Source organism: Bombina bombina, chromosome 5, assembly GCF_027579735.1.
Source record: "Bombina bombina isolate aBomBom1 chromosome 5, aBomBom1.pri, whole genome shotgun sequence".
NCBI classification, from domain to species: Eukaryota; Metazoa; Chordata; class Amphibia; order Anura; family Bombinatoridae; genus Bombina; species Bombina bombina.
Genome location: NC_069503.1, coordinates 18,869,855 through 18,895,998, shown reverse-complemented (window position 1 = coordinate 18,895,998; position 26,144 = coordinate 18,869,855). Strand labels below are relative to the sequence as shown.

The 26,144-nt window shown below is 38.5% G+C and overlaps 1 protein-coding gene across 1 annotated transcript in view; it reads left to right on the top strand.

Moving 5' to 3' along the window:
* The window catches only part of LOC128661241 (SCO-spondin-like), a 624,208-nt gene that overhangs the window by 371,510 nt on the left and 226,554 nt on the right, over positions 1–26,144 (top strand). The window contains exons 82-86 of the mRNA XM_053715520.1: positions 15,023–15,243; positions 15,494–15,535; positions 16,156–16,323; positions 20,660–20,869; positions 22,367–22,534. Of these exons, the coding sequence (XP_053571495.1) occupies positions 15,023–15,243; positions 15,494–15,535; positions 16,156–16,323; positions 20,660–20,869; positions 22,367–22,534 (809 nt within the window). The remainder of the gene's footprint in view (positions 1–15,022; positions 15,244–15,493; positions 15,536–16,155; positions 16,324–20,659; positions 20,870–22,366; positions 22,535–26,144) is intronic.

The following is a 26,144-nucleotide window of genomic DNA, read 5'->3' as shown; positions in this document are numbered from 1 at the left end:
ACCGGGATCAAGATAGAAGATGCCGTCTGAATGAAGATTGAAGAGGCCGCCTTGATGAAGAATTCTCGCCGCTTGGATGAGGACTTCGCCGCTGGGATGAAGATAGAAGAGGCCACCTGGAAGAAGACTTCTCGCCACCTGGATAAAGGTCCTTCAAACGTGACTTCAAAAACTGTAAGTGGATCTTCGGGGGTTAGTGATTTTAGTTTAGGGTTTGGGCAATGAAAAACAGATAAATGCCCTTTTAAGGGCAATGCCCATCGAAATGCCCTTTTCAAGGCAATGGGTAGCTTAGTTTTTTTTTTAGAGTTAGGTTTTTTATGTTGGGGGTTGGTTGGGTGGTGGGTTTTACTGTTTGGGGGGTCTTTGTATTTTTTTTTTACAGGTAAAAGACCTGATATCTTTGGGGCAATGCCCCACAAAAAGCCCTTTTACGGGTTATTGGTAGTTTATTGTAGGCTAGGTTTTTATTTTTTATTTTGGGTGGGCTTTTTTCTTTTGATAGGGCTATTAAAATAGGTGTAATTATTTTTTATTTTTGATAATTTCGTTTTTTCTTTTCCGTGTTTGTTATTTTTTGTAATTTAGTATTTTTATTTTTTTTTTGTATTTAGATACTTTGTAATTTTTAGAGTAGTGTTAGGATTTTTTTAATGTGTAGTTTAGTTTAATTTAATTGGTAGTTAGTTTAATTTTAGTTTAATAATTATATTAGTTTAATTGTTAGTTTAAACTTAGTTTTTTTAATTTGACAGGTAAGTTTTAATTTAATTTAAGCTAGGGAAATTGTAATTTTCATATAAAGTTAAGGGGGTTGTTAGGTTTAGGGGTTAATAGGTTTATTATAGTGGCAGCGGAGTAGGGCTTAATAACTTTAGTATAGTGGGGGCGATGTGGGCGGACGGCAGATTAGGGGTTAATTATATTTAAATAGTGTTTGTGATGAGGGAGGGCGGCGGTTTAGGGGTTAATACGTTTATTCTAGTGGTACAGCTATACCAACAAGACGTGTAATGGCTGCATTGCTGTTTTAACGCCGAAAATACCATATTTTCAGCGTTAAAAGACAAAAGCACAAACTTGTAATCTAGCTGTATGTGCATGGACGCTAGATTTTCTGAAAGTGCCGTTCGTTATAGTGTAGAGAATTTCCCGATCACGTGACCTTTGTTTTACTTCTCCAATTGGTTATTCGGTCTAGTCCAGTTGATTGGTTAATCTTTTATGTGGAGACCACACCAGTAGTTATTATTGTAGCCTTTATGATAATTGCAGTCAGAAAGGGATCTTGTTCAACTTGTACAGCTGATGACCCAATAACTAGAGGTTAGCGAGAGCGCCACAACAGGATGTACACCAGCCAGAATCACTCGTAATAACACAAAGTGCTAGATTAACCTCTTCAGCTCTGGTTACCTCCTTGTTATGAAAAGGGAAGATGACTGTGATAATTAGGAACTGAAGTGTGTCTGAAATCAGTTTAAAAAAGCGCCACAACAGGTTTAATTGTTTAAGCATAAAACACTTGTATTTAACACAGAGTGCTTGTTGCCCCATTCTACACTTACTAACTGGCACCTTCTCCTGTTATCTGTTGGTGAGAAAATCTACGCGTTTCGGCAGTTAACTGCCTTTATCAAGATGCACTCTAGCAAACATGTATCTTATATAGCCAGTCTTGGGTTTAACACTGTTGTGATACGTTCGGTTATTTTCAAATACTAAAGGACATCCTGGTTCATTTATTATTTGATAGGTTATTCGCCATTTTCAAATTGTTTAACTCTTCATGTAAAAGTTCATTTTATTCTTCACGTAATAGATTCACAAAACTATCTTATGGAAGTAGCAGTCCTTTACATTGATACTTTCACCTGTTATTCTTTAAATGACAATATATAGTACGTTTTGCAAATAAAAAGCAGTAACATCTTAATGATTAAACTTGAATATCCTTTAATACACTGTGTACTTTCTAATAGAAAATTATCTTAGATAAAGGGTTAGTAAAATTGATGAATTCTAATTTTTATTTGTTTACCTCAAATGTCTCATTCCGAAAAAGAAAGAAGTGTTGTAAGAGCCTCTATATATAATATCCACTACATTAAAAATGAATTTGTATGGGGAAATATCCAGAGATATGTATTTATAAACTATGTTCTGAATACACACTTAGAGATGCACACTCACAGGAAAGCACAATCTACTCACAACAATGTTATGGAAAACTTGACATTTATATATGTATTTCTGGAATATTTTTATATGTGCTAATAAAATGAATACATGAATTAACTTGTGATAACAACTAAATAGTGCTAAAATCTAATGAAATAAGATTCTTTATTCAAAAAGAGAAAAAATATATATTTATATATATTCTCCTTATATAGTATATGTGTTATATTTAATAACTAAAGTGAGTAGTATTAAAAAAATATATTTAAAATTTAAAACAAACATCTTTATAAGAAAGAACTAATATCAAAAGTGCTGTTCAGATCATTTGGATAAGTGGTGTTAAATCTCTTTTCTTCTACAAGATATGACGAGTCCACGGATTTCATCCTTACTTGTGGGATTTATCCTCCTGCTAACAGGAAGTTGCAAAGAGCACCACAGCAGAGCTGTATATATAGCTCCTCCCTTCCCTCCACCTCCAGTCATTCTCTTTGCCTGTGCTAGTAATAGGAAGAGGTAAAGTGAGGTGTTAGTTTTAGATTCTTCAATCAAGATATTTTTTATTCCCTTTTTAAGTATTCTTTCCATATTAACTCCTCTCATATTTGTACGTATTTTTAGAATACCCCAGAAACTGAAACATTTTAAATCCCCATTTTGTGTTTAGTGAAATGCTTATATAGCACTGTTTTTGTTGATTTGTGTTCGATGTGCCAAATGTGCTCCTGCATCCTGTCACGCAAACTACGACTAGTTTGACCCAGATAGATCAAATGACATGAACATGTTATCATGTATATCATATTATTATCTGAGCACCTTAGAATTTCTCTGATTTTAAAGCTCTCTTTTCCATTACTGGAGAAAACTTCCTTAATCTTACTGCTGTGTTTACATGATTTGCAGGACAGGCAGGGGGAAAAACCTTTAATTCTTTCTTTTTCTATATTCAATTATTTCAGTCCCCTGTTTTAGTTTTTAAATTCACTAGGGGATAAATCGTTTTTAAGGTTCCTTGCTTTTCTAAAAAAATATATTTGGGTTCTTTTTAACTTTATTCCCTATAACTGGGTCTCTTTTTATGTAGTGCCAGTGTTTATTAAGGATTTTCTTTATTTCCCTATGTTGTGAGCTAAAATCAGTTATAAAATTAACATCTATTTTATCATTGTCTTGTAGAGTGTCTTTATTATTTATTCATTTATTTTTACTAGTATTACCTTTGAGTAAAATGTGTCTATCCATGCTTCTTAGTTCTTCCCTAGTTTCAAGGATCTTATCTATACTATATACTTTATCCTTAAAACGCTGCACTAGAACTTCTGATTGAGTTTCATATGAGTGTATGTCATTACAGTTTTTCCTAATTCTCAGGAGTTGGCTTTTCGGAGAGCAAACCTTCTGCTCATTGCTGTATCCCTGATCTGTAAGAAAAATTCTTCATTAAAGAGGAAGCTATTATTCCTCAAAATGAATTCAATACTTTTCATTATAAATTAATTTTGTTCTTTCATTAGACAAGTTTCCCATGTTTGTGTACAGGGAATTTACGTCACGTTACCATGATAAAATTATTTTCCCATTTTATCTTTCCCAAAATATTAAAAAAAATGTGTGGAGTCCTTTAAGTAAGCTGGTAAATTACTAACATAATTCTGTAAATAATAATCCACATATTGCGATAAATTAGAAGATAATGATTCCATCCCCCCAAAATAATTGTAAAAGGTCAGATTTCTTGGATAATCTACATTTAGGAAATTAAATTCTGTGTCTGTCAGAATACCTACAGATTTGGCTTGATTTAGTATTTCATTTAGTTCTACTTTTTGTTTAGAAATTGGATTATTTATTAGTTTTACATATGTTAATTGATCATTCAATAATCTTTGAGATTTCTGTATATAGTAACACGTGTCCATAATGACAATGGGGCCCATTTATCAAGCTCCGAACGGAGCTTGTGGGCCCATTTTTCTGGCGAGTCTTCAGACTCGCCAGAAACAGCAGTTATGAAGCAGTGGCCTAAAGACCGCTGCTCCATAACCGTGTCCGCCTGCTCTGATGAGGCGGACAGGAATCGCCGGAAATCAACCTGATCGAGTACGATTGGGTTGATTGACACCTCTCTGCTGGCGGCCGTGAGTCAGCAGGGGGCGGCGTTGCACCAGCAGCTCTTGTGAGCTGCTGGTGCAATGTTAAATGCGGAGAGCGTATTGCTCTCCGTATTCAGCGGTCCGCAAGACCTTTGATAAATAGGCCCCAATTACTCCTTTGTCTGCAGGTTTTATTGTAATATTTTTTTTCCCTTGTAAGCCTTTTAGGACTTTTCTTTCTTTAAAAGCTAAATTTTGATTATATTTTTTCCGATCATCTATTTTATTGAGGTCCTCCTTTACTTTATTCTCAAATTGCTTAATGAATTCACTTTTTTCCTGAGTAGGATAAAAAGTTGACTTAACTTTAAATTCTGAGTGTTTAAATGTGTCTGAACGTTTATCAAATCTCTCCATTGGTGTCTTAATAAAATATCTTTTCAGTGTTAATTTTCTTACAAACTGATTTATGTTTATGAGTGTTTCAGATTCGTTTGGTTTGCACGAAGGTGCAAATGTTAAACCTGTCTGTTAAACCTGTCTGTAAAATTTTAGTTTGTTCCTCATCTAGAGGATGTTTGCTAGAATTAAAGATGCTAGATAGGGTCATTTTTATTTCATTCATTGAGGTCTTTATTTTATTCTTTTTAGTGTTTTTTCCACCTCTCCTCCCTCTCTTTCTCTTTTTGCTCTTGGTGTGCCCCAGAAGGTATTTTGATTCCCTGGCAAGTTTTTTGAAGGCCCTGGCTGGACCGGGGATTTGTCTAAAAAAGAAGGCGAAGAGTTGGAACTATTTTCAGGTTGTGAATAGTTATATATGGGCTCATATCTGTTGGAAAGGGGAAATCTCCAATCTTTGTTATTACTCCTATTATTATATGTGTTGAAATTTTCTCTGTTATTATGTGCTCTATTTCTATAGAAATTATTATCATATAGTTGGAAAATCGTTGGTGTCTCTGTGGTTCTTTCCAATTTTGGGTATTATATTCTTCCTCTCTATATTTTTCTGTATAATGTGTTCTATCAAATCCACTTTGAGGTCTGTATTCTTGAGGTCTAAATTGTCATGTGTGTTGTCTTGAATTTTGAGTGTGTTTTCCATTAAATCTATTGTTCATGGATGGTTTGGTTATTATTACCTTATTATATTTATAAGGTTTCTGATAGTTGCTATTGGTATTTCTACCATTTTTATGTGTATTTTCCAACTCCTTTTTTGCAAAATTATTATTTCTGTGTTTACTAAACACTGTAATTATCTTCTGTTCCATGTTTTTACCTTCCAGTTTATTTTCTGGATTAATTATAGTGTTTTCCATGCTTGTAGTCTGTGGTTCAATTATTTATTATTATTATTCCTTACATAATTTATTAAAATCTAGTTTCATATTTTATAATAATATTTGGAACATTCTCTATGGTGTTAATTTCTGAAATAATATTATCTCTTACTGAAAAAACTTCCATTAGTGTTATACGGGGCTCTCTAAACACCTAAGAGATTTGAAACAAAAGTTATAAAAAAGGTGGTGGTGGTGTGAGAGCTTCCCTATTGACAGTATTAAGCAAAAAAAAAAAAGTTTACACACAAATCTCTAAAAATGTGAAACACACAGATATGTTAGAAGAAAAGAATACTGGTGAGGTCTCCACATAAAAGATTAACCAATCAACTGGACTAGACTGAATAAGCAATCGGAGAAGTAAAACAAAGTTCACGTGATCAGAAAATTCTCTACACTATAACGAACGGCGCTTTCAGGAAATCTGGCGTCTATACACATAGTGTGTTACTGTCAGACTCAGATACGATAGCTAGTAATGAGATTTATATAATGAGTTGTGTGAACCACAGCTGCTGAGAATCATACTTGTACTAAAAAATATGAATGATTGTAGCAGAATGAAATATTGCTATGTGACATAAACTATCATGAGTGATAGTGTCAAACAGCACATTTAACAGTCAGCAAGGTTGATATTAGGGGAATAGGTGAGAAAACACTATTGCTATCACATGTGTTTAGTATTAACACTGCTTTTATATAGCAGTGTCTCTCACTGTGAATCCCAAATTAAAAAAGAACAAACTTACAAAGTACTTGTGAAAAATAATTATCATAAAGCACAGCTATGCAGCGGATAAATGTTGATCAACTTATTCATATATATATATATATGTGGTATTTTGAGAGGATAAGAGAAATGTGCACAACAAAAGAAAAACTGACAGGTTGCTCTTTAGGGTGAACTGAAAATACAGGCTGTAGCAGTAAGAACAAACTTGTAACAACTGAACTTTTAAAAGTACCTGAGTGGAAGTTAATACTCTAGAGAGTGAGGTCTGGAATCCGGTATAGAGAACCCCAGTGGGGAGTAAGCTGGTCCGGTGTAGAGAGCTTGATCAGGGCTCAGGTAGTTCTGTTGATGGTGTGTGATTCAAAGTAGATCCGGTACTCAGAGAGAGGCTGTGCAGGCAAGGTTCAGAGAGGAGCAGGGAAACAGGCAAGGCTCAGGATAATACCGTTTAGCTACCACTGGGTGGCAGACGGTCAATAACAAGCAATGTAGGATAGTAGATTAGAGGTTTTATAGAGAAAGTCGTTAATCAGAGTTTATTATTTAAAGGGACAGGTACATCGAATATGCCTTGCAGCAGTGAGCCTGACAGTATCCCCCCTTCTAGGAGCAGCTCCGGTGCTCAGGATGCGGCCGATCCGGGTTCCTCCTATGGAAAAGCGACACCAGTCGAGGTGCAGAGATGTTACTAGCAGGTTCCCAGGAATCGTGCTCAGAAGAATACCCTTTCCAACTGATAAGATATTGCAACACCCCTCGGAACAACCGGGAATCAAGAATTGCTCGAACTTCATATTCAGTAGTAGGGTCTATTGAGATCTGAGGGACAGAATCCGAAGGAACATTTCTTAAAGCCTTGTAGGGCTTTAGAAGGGACACATGGAAGGTAGGGTGTACCTTCATGCTGTCCGGTAGTTTCAGGGTGACAGCATTCACGTTGAGTATTCGGGTGATAGGATAGGGTCCCAGGAATAAAGGAGAGAATTTCTTTGAAGGAGTGTTGAGCTTCAGGTTTTTTGTGGATAACCAGACGAGGTCACCTACAGCATACGGGGGCGGTTTTCTTCTTTTCCTATCGTAAAACTTTTTTTGTGTTTCCTTTGCTGATTCAATAGCATTCTGTGTAGCAGAGAAGCTGGCAGAGATGGCATCGGAGAGTTCAGATAAACCTGGGAAAGTGGTACGGTTATCGGGGTGTAGATGAAACCTGGGGTGAAAACCGTAGTTCGCGAAGAATGGTGTAGTCCCAGTGGAGGTATTGATAGTGTAATTAAATGAAAATTCAGCATATGGTAAATGTTGGGACCATGTGTTTTGTTGATCAGAGCAGTACAGCCGTATATATTGTTCGATCCATTGGTTACATCGCTCTGTCTGTCCGTTGCTTTGAGGATGATATGCAGTAGTGAGTCTCTTGTCAATCATAAATAATTCGCAAAACTTCGTCCATAACCTGCTAGAGAATTGACTGCCTCTGTCGCTCAAGATAGTAGTAGGAAGGCCATGGTGTTTGAAGACATGTTTTATGAGTAATTGGATGGTTTCCATGGCGGTAGGCAATTTGTGGTATGAAATGAAATGTGCCATTTTACTGAATAGGTCTACTACTACTAAAATGGTATTAAAGTTGTTTGATACAGGTAGGTCTACTATGAAATCAAGTGCTATTTCTGACCATGGGATTGATGGAGTAGGTAAGGGCAGTAGAAATCCATAGGGTGCTTGTTTTGTTGATTTGGAAACGGTGCATTTGTGACAGGATGTTACATATTGGTTTATTTCACTGGCCATGTTAGGCCACCAGTAGGATCTCTTTGCGAGTTCTAGTGTCTTTTTCATTCCCGGGTGTCCAGCGAGGGAAGAATCGTGGACGGTTTGAAGAACCATTTGTCTACGAGTTGGAGGAATGTACAACTGATCTTGGTGGTAGTATAATTTATCCTTTCTCTTGTGCAGGAGCGATAATGGTTTTGTTTGATCCTCCATTTGTTCATGTAGTAGCTGTGGTTTGAAGTCACAGATAAAAGAAACGAACCTGTCTTTAGGGATTAGGCTGGTATCAGGTATAGGCTTCCGTACATAACAGGGTAACCTGGAGAGGGCGTCTGCTTTATGGTTCTGACTTGCTGGTCGATATACTATCTGATAATTAAATCTGGTGAGGAATAAATTCCACCTTACTTGCCTGGAGGAGAGGGTCCTAGTGCTTTTCAAGTACTGTAAATTTCTATGGTCCGTATAGATCAATATAGGAACACTTGTACCCTCGAGTAGGTGCCTCCAATGTTCGAGTGATAGTTTAATGGCTAACATTTCTTTTTCCCCAATGGGGTAGTTCTGTTCAGCAGAATTCAGTGATCGAGAGAAAAAAGCAACAGGATGGAGAGGTTGTTTTAAGCCTTTTCTTTGTGAAAGAACAGCACCCACAGCAACGTCCGAGGCATCGACCTCCAGTATAAATTGATACTCTGGATTAGGAAACCTAAGGATAGGAGCGGTGGTGAACTTTAGTTTTAACAGCTCAAAAGCTTCCTGTGCTGCGGGGTTCCATCTAAAAGGTATGCTAGTCCTTGTTAGCATCGTTAATGGTTTAGTGAGGGCAGAGAAATTTTTTATGAATTTGCGATAAAAATTCGCAAAGCCCAGGAAACTTTGGACTTCTTTTCTAGACTTAGGGACAGGCCAATCTTTAATGATTTGTATTTTTGATTCCTCCATATGTATACCTGAGGAACTGATGATATACCCAAGAAAAGCTATGGTCTGAGAATTGAATATACACTTCTCTGGTTTGACATACAGGTGGTTTTCCCTTAAACGAGATAGGACTTGTCTGACGTGTAGAACGTGTTCAGAGAGTGTTTTAGAGTATATTAATTTATCGTCTAGATATATGACTATATAAACATCTAAGATATCTCTGAAGAGATCATTTATTAAATACTGGAAAGTGGCCGGGGCATTACAGAGCCCGAACGGCATGACTGTGTATTCATAGTGGCCGTATCGGGTCCTGAACGCCGTTAACCACTCGTCGCCACTTCGCACTCTGATTAAATTATACGCCCCCCGAAGGTCCAATTTCGTAAAGAACTTGGCCCCTTCTAACCTCTCGATTAACTCTGGGATTAGGGGCAAAGGGTATCTGTTCTTTACTGTGATCTTGTTCAATTGTCTATAGTCTATAATAGGCCTTAGGGAGCCGTCCTTGTTTTTTACAAAGAATATTCCGGCTCCCGCCGGTGATGTCGAGGGGCGGATAAACCCTTTCCTTAGGTTTTCCTCTAAATATGATTTTAAATGATCAAGCTCTGTTTTAGAGAGGGGAAAAATGTGCCCACAGGGAATCTCTGCTCCAGGTATTATGTCTATAGGGCAGTCGTACTTCCTATGGGGAGGTAAACTCTCTGACTCAGTTTTGTTAAATAAACCCATAAAATCCCTGTATTCATTGTGTATTTGGTTCTCAGTATCTGCCTTAAGTGTGGATAAGCCCTCTGTTAGTAAATCAACTCTTTGCTTTAGATTCTGCATACTTGTAGTCATCTCAGCTGGGTCCATTTTGTATTAATTGGCTTGTTATTCTGACAGACTCAGATACGATAGCTAGTAATGAGATTTATATAATGAGTTGTGTGAACCACAGCTGCTGAGAATCATACTTGTACTAAAAAATATGAATGATTGTAGCAGAATGAAATATTGCTATGTGACATAAACTATCATGAGTCAAACAGCACATTTAACAGTCAGCAAGGTTGATATTAGGGGAATAGGTGAGAAAACACTATTGCTATCACATGTGTTTGGTATTAACACTGCTTTTATATAGCAGTGTACAGTATACAGTGTGAATCCCAAATTAAAAAAGAACAAACTTACAAAGTACTTGTGAAAAATAATTATCATAAAGCACAGCTATGCAGCGGATAAATGTTGATCAACTTATTCATATATATATATATATGTGGTATTTTGAGAGGATAAGAGAAATGTGCACAACAAAAGAAAAACTGACAGGTTGCTCTTTAGGGTGAACTGAAAATACAGGCTGTAGCAGTAAGAACAAATTTGTAACAACTGAACTTTTAAAAGTACCTGAGTGGAAGTTAATACTCTAGAGAGTGAGGTCTGGAATCCGGTATAGAGAACCCCAGTGGGGAGTAAGCTGGTCCGGTGTAGAGAGCTTGATCAGGGCTCAGGTAGTTCTGTTGATGGTGTGTGATTCAAAGTAGATCCGGTACTCAGAGAGAGGCTGTGCAGGCAAGGTTCAGAGAGGAGCAGGGAAACAGGCAAGGCTCAGGATAATACCGTTTAGCTACCACTGGGTGGCAGACGGTCAATAACAAGCAATGTAGGATAGTAGATTAGAGGTTTTATAGAGAAAGTTGTTAATCAGAGTTTATTATTTAAAGGGACAGGTACATCGAATATGCCTTGCAGCAGTGAGCCTGACAGTTACAAAGGGTTCCTTCAACACAAACGATGAGTTCAGAAACCTAGCGTTACCAAGTGCAAGGGTAAAGGTACTATTATAGTAAAACATACGATTCTTCAAAAACGCTGGATTTCACATTTAGTCTGGTATCCCACAGACCTGCTCTAAAACCATCCTGTTATATGGTCAAATACAGAATCTGACACACTCCTTTTTTTTGAGACACGCTAATGACTTTTTACTCTTTTTAAACTTAAATTTCCATCTAAAGGGGAGGAGAGTCCATGGCTTCATTCGTTACTGTTGGGAATTAAGAACCTGGCCACCAGGAGGAGGCAAAGACACCCCAGCCAAAGGCTTAAAACCTCCCCCACTTCCCTCATCCCCCAGTCATTCTTTGCCTTTCATCACAGGAGAACGGCAGAGAAGTGCCGAAGATCGGAGTAATCTCTTATGGAGGGTAGTACTCTTCATATTGGGACTGGAGTTTTGAGTAGTCCTGTCAGCCTCCCAGTGAGAGCCTGGGCGAAAGTTAGAGTCCGGAGATGCAGGGAGAGTCTTTCTGCAAAACCATCCCAACTCATATTAACAGCTCCACAAGCAATCAGCGTTGATGAGTTTCGCTGCCTGATTTTTACACTCAAGCCCATTGGTGGCTCAGTGTATGGAGGTGATTGGACTCATGGTTTCCAGCATAGACGTCATTCCATTTGCAAGGTTCCATCTCAGACCTCTTTAATTGTGCATGTTGAGACAGTGGAACAGCGATCATTCAGATCTATCACAGCATATATCCATGGATGCTCGGACTCGGATCTCCCTCTCTTGGTGGATCTGTCCGGAGCAACTGTCCAAGGGGACATCCTCCTTGAGACCATCCTTGGAGATTGTGACCACGGACGTGAGTCTGGCAGGATGGGGAGCTGTTTGGGGTGCCAGGATGGCACAAGGAAAATGGTCCCGGGAGCAGTCTCTCCTTCTGATAAATATTCTGGAACTCCGAGCAATCTACAATGCTCTGGAGGCATGGCCTCTTCTGGGGTCATTCAGCTTCATCAGATTCCAGACCAACAACATTACCTTGGGGGCTTACATCAACCATCAAGGGGGTACGAGGAGCTCCCTAGCTATGAGGGAGGTGTCGCAGATCTTGGAGTGGGCGGAGTCCCACAACTGCTCGATCTCAGCAATTCACATTTCAGGTGTGGACAACTGTGAAGCAGACTTTCTCAGCAGATAATCCTTCCATTCGGGGGAATGATCCCTTCACCTTGAAGTGTTTGCAGGGATTTGTCTCAGGTGGGGAACACCGGAGATAGATCTCATGGTGTCCAGACTCAATTGCAAGCTTCTCCAATACGGGTCGAGGTCCAGGGATCCCCAGGCAGAGCTAATAGATGCTTTAGCGGTGCCTTGGGGTATCAGCCAAGTTTACATATTTCCACCGTTACCACTTCTACCTCATGTTGTAGCAAGAATTAAACAGGAGCGTGCTTCAGCCATTCTGATTGCTCCATCTTGGGCCGTGGAGGATGTGGTTTGCAGATCTGGTGGGGATGTCATCCTCTCCGCCGTGGAGGTTACCCTGTTGCAGGGATCTGCTGGAACAGGGTCCCTTTCAACATCAAAATCTCGATTATCTGAGGCTGACTGCATGGAGATTGAATGCATAGTCTTGGCCAAAAGAGGCTTTTCGGAAAGTGTGATTGATACTCTAATTCAGGCAAGGAAGCCAGTCTCTAGTTGCATCAACCATAAGGTGTGGAGGACTTACTTGTCATGGTGTGAGAAGCATGGCTATCCTTGGCATAAAATAAAGGTATCCAGGATTATGTCCTTTCTCCAGGACGGTTTGGAGAAGGGTCTTGCTGCTAGTTCCTTAAAGGGACAGATTTCAGCATTGTCAGTCTTGTTGCACAGGAGACTCGCTGAGCTCCCTGACATCCAATCCTTTGTTCAGGCCCTGTCTAGAATCAGGTCTGTCTTTAGACAGTCTTCTCCACCGTGTAGCTCATACTTGGTCCTTAAGGTTTTGCAGAGGGTTCCGTTTGAGTCTATGCATTCCATTGACATTAAGATTCTGTCCTGGAAGGTTCTCTTCCTGTTGGCCATTGCATCGGCACGCAGAGTATCTGAACTGGCTGCCTTGTAATGTGAGCCGCCTTATCTGGTTTTTCATGCGGATAAGGCTGTGCTTTGCACTGGTTTGGGGTTTCTTCCCAAAGTGGTGTCTAACCGTAACATCAATCAGGAAATAGTGGTTCTGTCTATGTGTCCTTACCCTTCTTCTTCTAAGGAGAGGTTACTTCATAATCTGGATGTGGTTCATGTCCTGAAGTTCTATCTTCAGGCTACGAAGGATTTCAGACAGTCTACATCTCTTTTTGTGGTGTATTCAGGGAAGCGCAAGGGGCAGAAAGCCTCTTCTATTTCTTTGTCCTTTTGGTTGAGGAGCTTGATTCGCTTGGCCTATTAGACAGTGGGACATAAGCCTCCTCAGAGGATCACGGCTCATTCAACTAGAGATGTGGCTTTGTCTTGGGCCTTCAAGAATGAGGCCTCTTTGGAGCAAATGTGTAAGGCGGCTACCTGGTCCTCCTTACACACTTTTAAAAAGTTTTACAAATTTGACGTTTTTGCTTCTGCTGAAGCAGTTTTTGGGAGAAAAGTTTTGCAGGCGGTGGTGCCCTCAGATTAGGGTCTGCTTTTTCCCTCCCAATTTCATTCAGTGTCCTCTAGAGCTTGGGTATATGTTCCCAACAGTAATGAATAAAGCCGTGGACTCTACTCCCCTTTAGATGGAAAACATAAATTATGCTTACCTGATAATTTAATTTCCATCGAGGGGAGGAGAGTCCACGGCTCCCGTCCGTGTCTCTGATGGGCGGTCCTAAATTTAATTTATCTTCTGGCACCGTTTATACCCTGATATTTCTCCTACTGTTCCTTGTTCCTTCGGCAGAATGACTGGGGGATGAGGGAAGTGGGGGAGGTATTTAAGCCTTTGGCTGGGGTGTCTTTATCTCCTCCTGGTGGCCAGGCTCTTAATTCCCAACAGTAATGAATCAAGCCGTGGACTCTCCTCCCCTCGATGGAAATTAAATTATCAGGTAAGCATAATTTAAGTTTTTGGTCATTCTTATTGTGCACATTGTGATGTTTTGAATATTGCTTGTTTTATATTTAGATGCCGGCATCTGATTTATCTGTACACCTATTGGATTAATTACATTTTATTGTCTATATTTTAGTAAAATAAATATTTAATTGTTATTTACACTGGTTGTACTCATTAGGTACTTATACTAATGTACACTTTGGAGACAGTTAGCTCTAGAGCGCATCCCCTTCTTTTCTTCTAACATATCTGTGTGTTTTACATTTTTAGAGATTTGTGTGCACGCTTTTTTTTAAATTTTTTTGCTTAATTCTGTCAATAGGGAAGCGCTTACACCACCATCCTTCTTTATAACAAGCAGTTCACCAGAACTGCTTGTGCAATGATAAATGCCGACAGTGTATGCTACAGCGGATTTGATAAATCAACCCCATAGTCATGACTAAGGGTGTTTACCCAAAACATTGTCATTTTTAAAAAAAGGTCTTTTAAATACATAGGGGCTGATTTATCAAGCCCCGTATGGAGCTTGATGCCCCTTGTTTCTGGCGAGCCTTCAGGCTTGCCGGAAAGTACAGAAGTTATGAAGCAGCGGTCTAAAGACCACTGCTCCATAACTTGTCCACCTGCTTTGAGGCTGCGGACATAATTCAACCCGATCAAATACGATCGGGTTCATTGACACTCCCTGCTAGCAGCTGATTGGCCACAAATTTGCAGGGGGCAGCATTGCACAAGCAGTTCACAAGAACTGCTGGTGCAATGATAAATGCAGACAGCGTATGCTGTTGGCATTTATCGATGTGCAGCGGACATGATACGGTACATCGTATCATGTCCGCTAGCACATTAATAAATATGCCCCATAGCATGGACAGTGCTTCTGAATTCTGCTGTTTGGTTTACTGCAAATAAACCATCACTAGGGCTGCCATGCTGCGGGGTATGTGTATCATGTGCAAAGTCATAACCAAAGCTTTTCCTGCTGTTTCTCTTCGTCTGTCTGGTTTTTGCACTCTTATTGAGACTTGTACACAATGTATATATGGGAATGTTTTGTCTTTGAGACTTATTTTTAACCCTGTGATGTTTCTCACCATGTAGCACCTGTGACCATGGCTGGATAAATTGCACATTTGCTATGTGTGTCATGGATGGAGGCTTCAGCACCTGGAGTCCTTGGAGTGCCTGCTCGGTGACATGCGGAGGCCTGGGTAACATGACCAGGACACGAGAATGTACCAGCCCTGCACCAGCCAATGGGGGGAGAGACTGTGAAGGTCCGAGTGTGGATATTAAGTACTGCCAGAAACCTGACTGTGAATGTAAGGAAGCCAGCTTAATTCTGGGATACCTATACCTTGGTATTTCCATTAGTCTGAGGGCCACAACTACACCAGAGCTCATTGGTTACTTTCAGTTACCTGTCATGCATTTGCTTTATTTATTGTTATTTCTCTGTAGACGCGGCCTTACCCCTTCTCATATAGGCTTCATAGGCCACACTCCACCATCATCATATAAATATCCACAAATCAACAGCTTCTTATGTAAACTTGTTTGTTTTATTTTCAGATGCTATTGGACCCAGTTCTGAGCCTCCATCAGATGTTACAGGTAAGATGTTAGATCATTTTGTGAGCTGTAAATCTGTTACTCAGAACATTCTTGTAAGTGTAACCTAGAGCCTAAGGCAATAGAATAAAGCTAAAGGTATGAAATTAGCCGTACTATACAGTGTGAACCTTTAGCATCACTGGCCACTGTATCAGATGGTACGGCACAAATACTAGCTGTACAAAGCAGGATGTCATGGCACCCAGCAGAAGGACATTATTAATGGTTCATCTTTAGTAAATCCTGTGGGAGCTGCTAATTTACCTGAAATAAACTGTACAATCTGTGTCTGTCCCATAAAATAGATCCTATGGCATGATAAGTGTAGGACATGATGTCTATGGTGCAGTCACAACATGGGAAATATATCCATATGTGAGCTCCAGAGCGCTTATCATATAAGGCTTTATTACACCTCGCTGGCACCTCACTTACAGCACCAAGCTAGATTCTAGACTGTATCATCCCCTGTTGTCTTATGTTTGCATTTAATTCAGACACTGAGCAGATCATAGTAAAGAACACCAAATGAATGAGCAAATGTAAAGATATTAAGTAATACCTAAGTCACAAAGCATTATTCACTATACAACTCTTTCTCCTGATGATGATTTCCATAGGCCTAGAAGATGGTTTGGGCCCCTGGTCATCCTGGACTCCCTGCTCTAAGACCTGCACAGACAGCAGAATCCCTGCAGCAAAAACAAGGTCTCGCTTCTGCTCGGGGATGAGGAACTGCAGCGGCGACTCATTCCAAGAACGGGCTTGTAACCTCCCGCAGTGCTCAGGTAGGTCCAGCTCCTGGTATGTCACTTGTAACCTCCTGCAGTGCTCAGATAGGTCCAGCTCCTGGTATGTCACTTATAACCTCACGCAGTGCTCAGATAGGTCTAGCTCCTGGTATGTCACCTGTAACCTCCCGCAGTGCTCAGGTAGGTCCATCTCCTGGTATGTTACTTGTAACCTCCCGCAGTGCTCAGGTAGGTACATCTCCTGGTATGTCACCTGTAACCTCCCACAGTGCTCAGGTAGGTCCATCTCCTGGTATGTCACCTGTAACCTCCCGCAGTGCTCAGGTAGGTCCAGCTCCTGGTATGTCACCTGTAACCTCCTGCAGTGCTCAGATAGGTCCATCTCCTGGTATGATCACACAGATGTCTAAGTCATATTCTTTCTTCTGCTTGAGATTTAGCTGCAACTGACGTCATGTTGAGAACTATAAACAAACTTTTCCATTTAAGAATAAATAGTGATAGATGTGTAAGTCTCCCTGGCTATGGGCCCCTAGTGACCTTGTGTTGCGCATCATTTCATATGACATTGTTATATAGGGGTAAAATAAATATAAAATAGCTCAAGAATCTTTGTGTTTCCTATGATAAATGCTCTGCCTATACTGATAATATATGTAAAGTACATATAATTATTTTATTTTTAGTCATTTGTAATAAAATGTTACACTGCACTGACATTACACCAATGCCCTGGTTATTAGTCACTATGTGACAGCCGTCAATCACAAGTGGCTACACGCTTATCACTGATGTGACATCACACAAAGTGATTATTAGTTATATATACACTATATATATAACTATACACTATATGACACCTCAATCACATGTGTGACATCATGTTTATCACTAATGTGACATTACACAAATCACTTTTTATTAGTTATATATACACTAAATGACCCCCTCAATCACGTGTGACATCATGTTTATCACTGTTGTCACATTACACAAAGTGCTGATTATTCTTTATATATACACTATATGAAAGCTGTCAATCACAAGTGGCTACACGTTTATCACTGATGTGACATCACACAAAGTGATTATTAGTTATATATACACTATATATATAACTATACACTATATGACACCTCAATCACATGTGTGACATCATGTTTATCACTAATGTGACATTACACAAATCACTTTTTATTAGTTATATATACACTATATGACCCCCTCAATCACGTGTGACATCATGTTTATCACTGTTGTCACATTACACAAAGTGCTGATTATTCTTTATATATACACTATATGACACCTTAATTACATGTGTGACATCATGTTTATCACTGTTGTCACATTACACAAAGTGCTGATTATTCTTTATATATACACTATATGACACATCAATCACGTGTGACATCATGTTTATCACTGATGTGACATTACACAAAGTGCTGATTATTCTTTATATATACACTATATGAAAGCTGTCAATCACAAGTGGCTACACATTTATCACTGACGTGACATTACACAAAGTGATTATTAGTTATATATACACTAAATGACTCCCTCAATCACATGTGTGACATCATGTTTATCACTGTTGTCACATTACACAAAGTGCTGATTATTCTTTATATATACACTATATGACACATCAATCACGTGCGACATCATGTTTATCACTGATGTGACATTACACAAAGTGCTGATTATTCTTTATATATACACTATATGAAAGCTGTCAATCACAAGTGGCTACACATTTATTACTGACTTGACATTACACAAAGTGATTATTAGTTATATGTACGCTATATGACCCCCTCAATCACATGTGTGACATCATGTTTATCACTGTTGTCACATTACACAAAGTGCTGATTATTCTTTATATATACACTATATGACACATCAATCACATGTGTGACATCATGTTTATCACTGATGTGACATTACACAAAGTGCTGATTATTAGTTATATATACACTATATGACACCTCAATCACATGTGTGACATCATGTTTATCACTAATGTGACATTAGACAAAGCTTTGATTATTAGTTATATATACACTGTACGACACCTCAATCACATGTGTGATGTTATGTTTATCACTAATGTCACATTACACAAAGTGCTGATTATTAGTTATATATACACTGTACGACACCTCAATCACATGTGTGATGTTATGTTTATCACTAATGTCACATTACACAAAGTGCTGATTATTAGTTATATATACACTATATGACACCTCAATCACATGTGTGACATCATGTTTATCACTGTTGTCACATTACACAAAGTGCTGATTATTCGTTATATATACACTATATGACTGCCTTAATCACATGTGTGACATCATGTTTATCACTGTTGTGACATTACACAATGCTTTGATTATTAGTTATATATACACTATATGACACCTCAATCACATGTGTGATGTTATGTTTATAACTAATGTGACATTAGACGAAGTTCTGATTATTAGTTATATATACACTATATGACTCCCTCAATCACGTGTGACATCATGTTTATCACTGATGTGACATTACACAAAGTGCTGATTATTCGTTATATATACACTATATGACACCTTAATTACATGTGTGACATCATGTTTATCACTGGTGTCACATTACACAAAGTTCTGAATATTAGTTATATATACACTATATGACACCTCAATGACATGTGTGATGTTATGTTTATCACTAATGTGACATTAGACAAAGCTTTGATTATTAGTTATATATACACTATATGACTCCCTCAATCACGTGTGACATCATGTTTATCACTAATGTGACATTAGACAAAGCTTTGATTATTAGTTGTATATACACTATATGACACCTCAATCACATGTGTGACATCATGTTTATCACTGTTGTCACATTACACAAAGTGCTGATTATTCTTTATATATACACTATATGAAAGCTGTCAATCACAAGTGGCTACACATTTATTACTGACGTGACATTACACAAAGTGCTGATTATTAGTTATATATACACTATATGACCCCCTCAATCACATGTGTGACATAATGTTTATCACTGTTGTCACATTACACAAAGTGCTGATTATTCGTTATATATACACTATATGACCCCCTCAATCACATGTGTGACATCATGTTTATCACTGTTGTCACATTACACAAAGTGCTGATTATTCGTTATATATACACTATATGACCCCCTCAATCACATGTGTGACATCCTGTTTATCACTGATGTGACATTACACAAAGCTTTGATTATTAGTCATATATACACTGTACGACACCTCAATCACATGTGTGACATCATGTTTATCACTGGTGTCACATTACACAAAGTGCTGATTATTAGTTATATATACACTGTACGACACCTCAATCACATGTGTGACATCATGTTTATCACTGGTGTCACATTACACAAAGTGCTGATTATTAGTTATATATACACTATATGACACCTCAATCACATGTGTGACATCATGTTTATCACTGGTGTCACATTACACAAAGTGCTGATTATTAGTTATATATACACTATATGAAACCTCAATCACGTGTGATGTTATGTTTATCACTAATGTCACATTACACAAATTGCTGATTATTAGTTATAGATACACTATATGACACCTCAATCACATGTGTGACATCATGTTTATCACTAATGTGACATTACACAACACTTTGATTTTTAGCTATATATACACTGTACGACACCTCAATCACATGTGTGACATCATGTTTATCACTAATGTGACATTACACAAAGCTTTGATTATTAGTTATATATACACTGTACGACACCTCAATCACATGTGTGACATCATGTTTATCACTAATGTGACATTACACAAAGTTCTGATTATTAGTTATATATACACTATATGACCCCCTCATATCATGTTTATCACTAATGTGACATTACACAAAGTTCTGATTATTTGTTATATATATACACTATATGACCCCCTCAATCACATGTGTGACATCATGTTTATCACTGATGTGACATTAGACAAATTTCTGATTATTAGTTATATATACACTATATGACCCCCTCAATCACATGTGTAACATCATGTTTATCACTAATGTCACATTACACAAAGTGCTGATTATTAGTTATATATACACTATATGACCCCCTCAATCACATGTGTGATGTTATGTTTATCACTAATGTGACATTAGACAAATTTCTGATTATTAGTTATATATACACTATATGACACATCAATCACGTGTGTGACATCATGCTTATCACTGGTGTCACATTACACAAAGTGCTGATTATTAGTTATTTAAATAACCATCACAAGCTAGGCTTCATGTTTATCTTCTCTTTCCACCAGATTTACCACCCTGCACTGGGGAAGAGTGCAGTCAGAGGAACTGCTCATGGAACCCTTGGTCTGAGTGGACAGAATGTTCTCGTTCCTGTGGTGCCGGACAGCAAACACGACTCCGCAACTACAATGCTCCTGGTGACAATGGCTCCTGGTGTGAGGACATCATGTCAGGGAACTTAGAGAGGAGATTCTGTAACCTTCAGGCCTGTAAAGGTGAGTGCTCCTAGGTCAGACTCTCTTTAAAGTGAAAGTCAATCCTAGAGTTCTACAAACGCTAGGATTGACTATTGAAACAAATAAAGGGGACTTTCATTCATGAAGTATAAGATACTTCATGTAGAAAGCTCCTTTATTTGATTCAATTGATCGCCGTTCTTAGCTGCTACAGCAGCCCACGGCTAAAAAAAACGTTTTCACCTCTTAGCCAATAGCCATGCGGTAAATCCGTCTTGGCACCCATGGGAGATAGCCAAATTTTTTTTTAGCCATGCTCTGCTGTACCAGGTAAAGGCGGAGATCAATTGAAACAAATAAAGGAGCTTTCTACATGAAGTATCTTATACTTCATGAATGAAAGCCCCCTTTATTTGTTTCAATAGTAAAGCCTAGCGTTTGTACAAGGCTAGGATTGACTTTCATTTTAAGGTGACATTCATTTAGGGGCTAAAAAGTCGATGACCTTTATGTTTATCCTACCTAAAGGAATAAGAACAGATTATGGTGAGGGTTGGTAGGGACATACATGTAGGTGTTGTGGACTTTTTTAAAATAATAACAAACAAGACTATTCTATAAATATATTGTACAATGTAGCAGACGTTACAAAAGTCAAATCTCTTGATGTATAATAAAAATATATGAACTTAGCAGATTTAAATGTTTTTGTTTAAAACAAAAAATACAATATTATGGACATGCACAGTAATGGTTTCATATAGCTGAGATGATCGTCTATCTTTATGATCTTCTGTATAGTTCTAAGGATCAGACAGAAGGATAGACTGGTTGCAACATGTAAAGTGGCCATTACAGGGAAAAAAATACATGCTCTTATTTGTTAGATAGTTTTATCACTGCAAATAGATGTGTTAAACCCTACAATGGGGTGAAGAACATAGTTAAAGTACTTCTTGGTCTTGAGAGGAAACTCATCAGCACTAGACGCACAACCGAGATCTGTAAATAATCCCGCTGGATCGGTCACCAGCAGTTTCTATTCGGGACCAGCAGTTCTTTGTGATTCAGAATGACTGACGTGCTCTTGTGCTATTGGTTGTGTGAGAGAAGGGGGTGTGGCAAATGCTTGTGCAATGTTATATGCAGGCCGCAATGTCAAGCAGAAATGTTTCCAGGACCAAACCCTATCACCCATTTATTTTAGTGCAGCCCTTTGTGTTAACCCTCCAACCTCTAGTTGTTAAATGAAGATGTCCTGACTAAAGTGATGTCGTTTTTGTAGTTGTCCTTGTAGGCAGCATCAGGAGGACCATAGAGTTTAATTTCATGTTTCACTTAAACACCAGGAATTTTCTAGCTTTTCAATATTTGAGTAAGAATTTAGACTCTGGCATTATTTTGCCTATGTATTTTTTATTTATTTTTTACTGTTTTTAGTATATTTACATGACCAACACAAACACAGGATTGGCTATTGGTTATTTCATTATTCTCATGATTCAGTTTCTGACTGTTCTGCCTATTTTACTGCAGTTCACGGCAGCTGGTCTAAATGGAGCCCATGGTCCTGGTGTGACCGCACGTGTGGTGGGGGGAAGTCAGTGAGAAGCAGAACCTGCACCAGCCCTCCACCTAAGAATGGCGGAAATGACTGTCCCGGGGAAAAGTACCATGTCCGCATCTGTAACCCAAAACCTTGTGGTAAGTCAAGAAAACTCTGTGCTTTTTATGTAACTTATTGTAAGAGAACATCGTGTAAACCCTGAGACCAGGTGCTGAGCAACTTTTTGTGTAACCTAATAGCCTATGTATACCCTGTGACGTAGAAATGATACCCTATGTATACCCTGTGACGTAGAAATGATGCCCTATGTATACCCTGTGACGTAGAAATGATACCCTATGTATACCCTGTGACATAGAAATGATGCCCTATGTATACCCTGTGACATAGAAATGATGTCCTATGTATACCCTGTGACATAGAAATGATACCCTATGTATACCCTGTGACATAGAAATGATACCCTATGTATACCCTGTGACATAGAAATGATGCCCTATGTATACCCTGTGACATAGAAATAATGCCCTATGTATACCCTGTGACATAGAAATGATACCCTATGTATACCCTGTGACATAGAAATAATGCCCTATGTATACCCTGTGACATAGAAATGATGCCCTATGTATACCCTGTGACATAGAAATGATACCCTATGTATACCCTGTGACATAGAAATAATGCCCTATGTATACCCTGTGACATAGAAATGATGCCCTATGTATACCCTGTGACATAGAAATAATGCCCTATGTATACCCTGTGACATAGAAATGATACCCTATGTATACCCTGTGACATAGAAATGATACCCTATGTATACCCTGTGACATAGAAATAATACCCTATGTATACCCTGTGACATAGAAATGATACCCTATGTATACCCTGTGACATAGAAATGATACCCTATGTATACCCTGTGACATAGAAATGATACCCTATGTATACCCTGTGACATAGAAATAATACCTTATGTATACCCTGTGACATAGAAATGATACCCTATGTATACCCTGTGACATAGAAATGATGCCCTATGTATACCCTGTGACATAGAAATGATGCCCTATGTATACCCTGTGACATAGAAATGATACCCTATGTATACCCTGTGACATAGAAATGATGCCCTATGTATACCCTGTGACATAGAAATGATGCCCTATGTATACCCTGTGACATAGAAATAATACCCTATGTATACCCTGTGACGTAGAAATGATACCCTATGTATACCCTGTGACATAGAAATGATGCCCTATGTATACCCTGTGACATAGAAATGATGCCCTATGTATACCCTGTGACATAGAAATGATGCCCTATGTATACCCTGTGACATAGAAATGATGCCCTATGTATACCCTGTGACATAGAAATGATACCCTATGTATACCCTGTGACATAGAAATGACGCCCTATGTATACCCTGTGACATAGAAATGACGCCCTATGTATACCCTGTGACATAGAAATGACGCCCTGTGTATACCCTGTGACATAGAAATGATACCCTGTGTATACCCTGTGACATAGAAATGATACCCTATGTATACCCTGTGACATAGAAATGATACCCTATGTATACCCTGTGACATAGAAATGATACCCTATGTATACCCTGTGACATAGAAATGATACCCTATGTATACCCTGTGACATAGAAATAATACCCTATGTATACCCTGTGACATAGAAATGATACCCTATGTATACCCTGTGACATAGAAATGATGCCCTATCTATACCCTGTGACATAGAAATGATACCCTATGTATACCCTGTAACATAGAAATGATACCCTATGTATACCCTGTGACATAGAAATGATGCCCTATGTATACCCTGTGACATAGAAATGATGCCCTATGTATACCCTGTGACATAGAAATAATACCCTATGTATACCCTGTGACATAGAAATAATACCCTATGTATACCCTGTGACATAGAAATAATACCCTATGTATACCCTGTGACATAGAAATAATACCCTATGTATACCCTGTGACATAGAAATAATGCCCTATGTATACCCTGTGACATAGAAATTATGCCCTATGTATACCCTGTGACATAGAAATTATGCCCTATGTATACCCTGTGACATAGAAATTATGCCCTATGTATACCCTGTGACATAGAAATAATGCCCTATGTGTACCCTGTGACATAGAAATGATGCCCTATGTATACCCTGTGACATAGAAATGATACCCTATGTATACCCTGTGACATAGAAATAATGCCCTATGTATACCCTGTGACATAGAAATGATGCCCTATGTATACCCTGTGACATAGAAATGATACCCTATGTATACCCTGTGACATAGAAATAATACCCTATGTATACCCTGTGACATAGAAATGATACCCTATGTATACCCTGTGACATAGAAATGATACCCTATGTATACCCTGTGACATAGAAATAATGCCCTATGTATACCCTGTGACATAGAAATAATGCCCTATGTATACCCTGTGACATAGAAATGATGCCCTATGTATACCCTGTGACATAGAAATGATACCCTATGTATACCCTGTGACATAGAAATAATACCCTATGTATACCCTGTGACATAGAAATGATACCCTATGTATACCCTGTGACATAGAAATGATACCCTATGTATACCCTGTGACATAGAAATAATGCCCTATGTATACCCTGTGACGTAGAAATAATGCCCTATGTATACCCTGTGACGTAGAAATGATGCCCTATGTATACCCTGTGACATAGAAATGATACCCTATGTATACCCTGTGACATAGAAATAATACCCTATGTATACCCTGTGACATAGAAATGATACCCTATGTATACCCTGTGACATAGAAATGATGCCCTATGTATACCCTGTGACATAGAAATGATACCCTATGTATACCCTGTGACATAGAAATGATACCCTATGTATACCCTGTGACATAGAAATGATGCCCTATGTATACCCTGTGACATAGAAATGATGCCCTATGTATACCCTGTGACATAGAAATGATACCCTATGTATACCCTGTGACATAGAAATAATGCCCTATGTATACCCTGTGACATAGAAATAATGCCCTATGTATACCCTGTGACATAGAAATAATGCCCTATGTATACCCTGTGACATAGAAATGATGCCCTATGTATAATTCATAAATAATTGTAAATAGGCATACAACTGAGTTTGAGTGAAAAAATTATTGCTTTAACAAAAATATATCAAATGATAGTATATCAGAGCTGTTATAACCACGTTCATACTATACCTTTGGGTTAAAAACACTTAAACCATAACACTACATAAAGTGAGAACGATATCCACTGATAAATAGTTAGACTACTGCAGCAGATTAGCAAATAAATATTGGCTAGGCCCCTTCAATCCAGGAGCCACTTTATTATTACTGTTACAATAAGTATCTAAGCTGCAGAGTACCAACTGCTAAGTATTGATACAGGTTAAATGATTGCATTAAGGTAAGCAAGATAAAACCGGAGAGACTAGGCTTCTCCTGGACCCCTGACGCGCGTTTCACAAGAACGCTTCCTCAGAGGGGGTGCTGGCCGCTGCTGTCTCAAATTATTTATGAGTATACAAATCCGTCCCCAGATCTTCATTGGTGCTAAACTCATTCATTGTACCATTCTAATTCACTAAGGGGCCAATTTATCAAATGTCTGTCCGACATCATCAGCTCAGCGGATCATGTCCGACAGACATCACTGAATGCCGA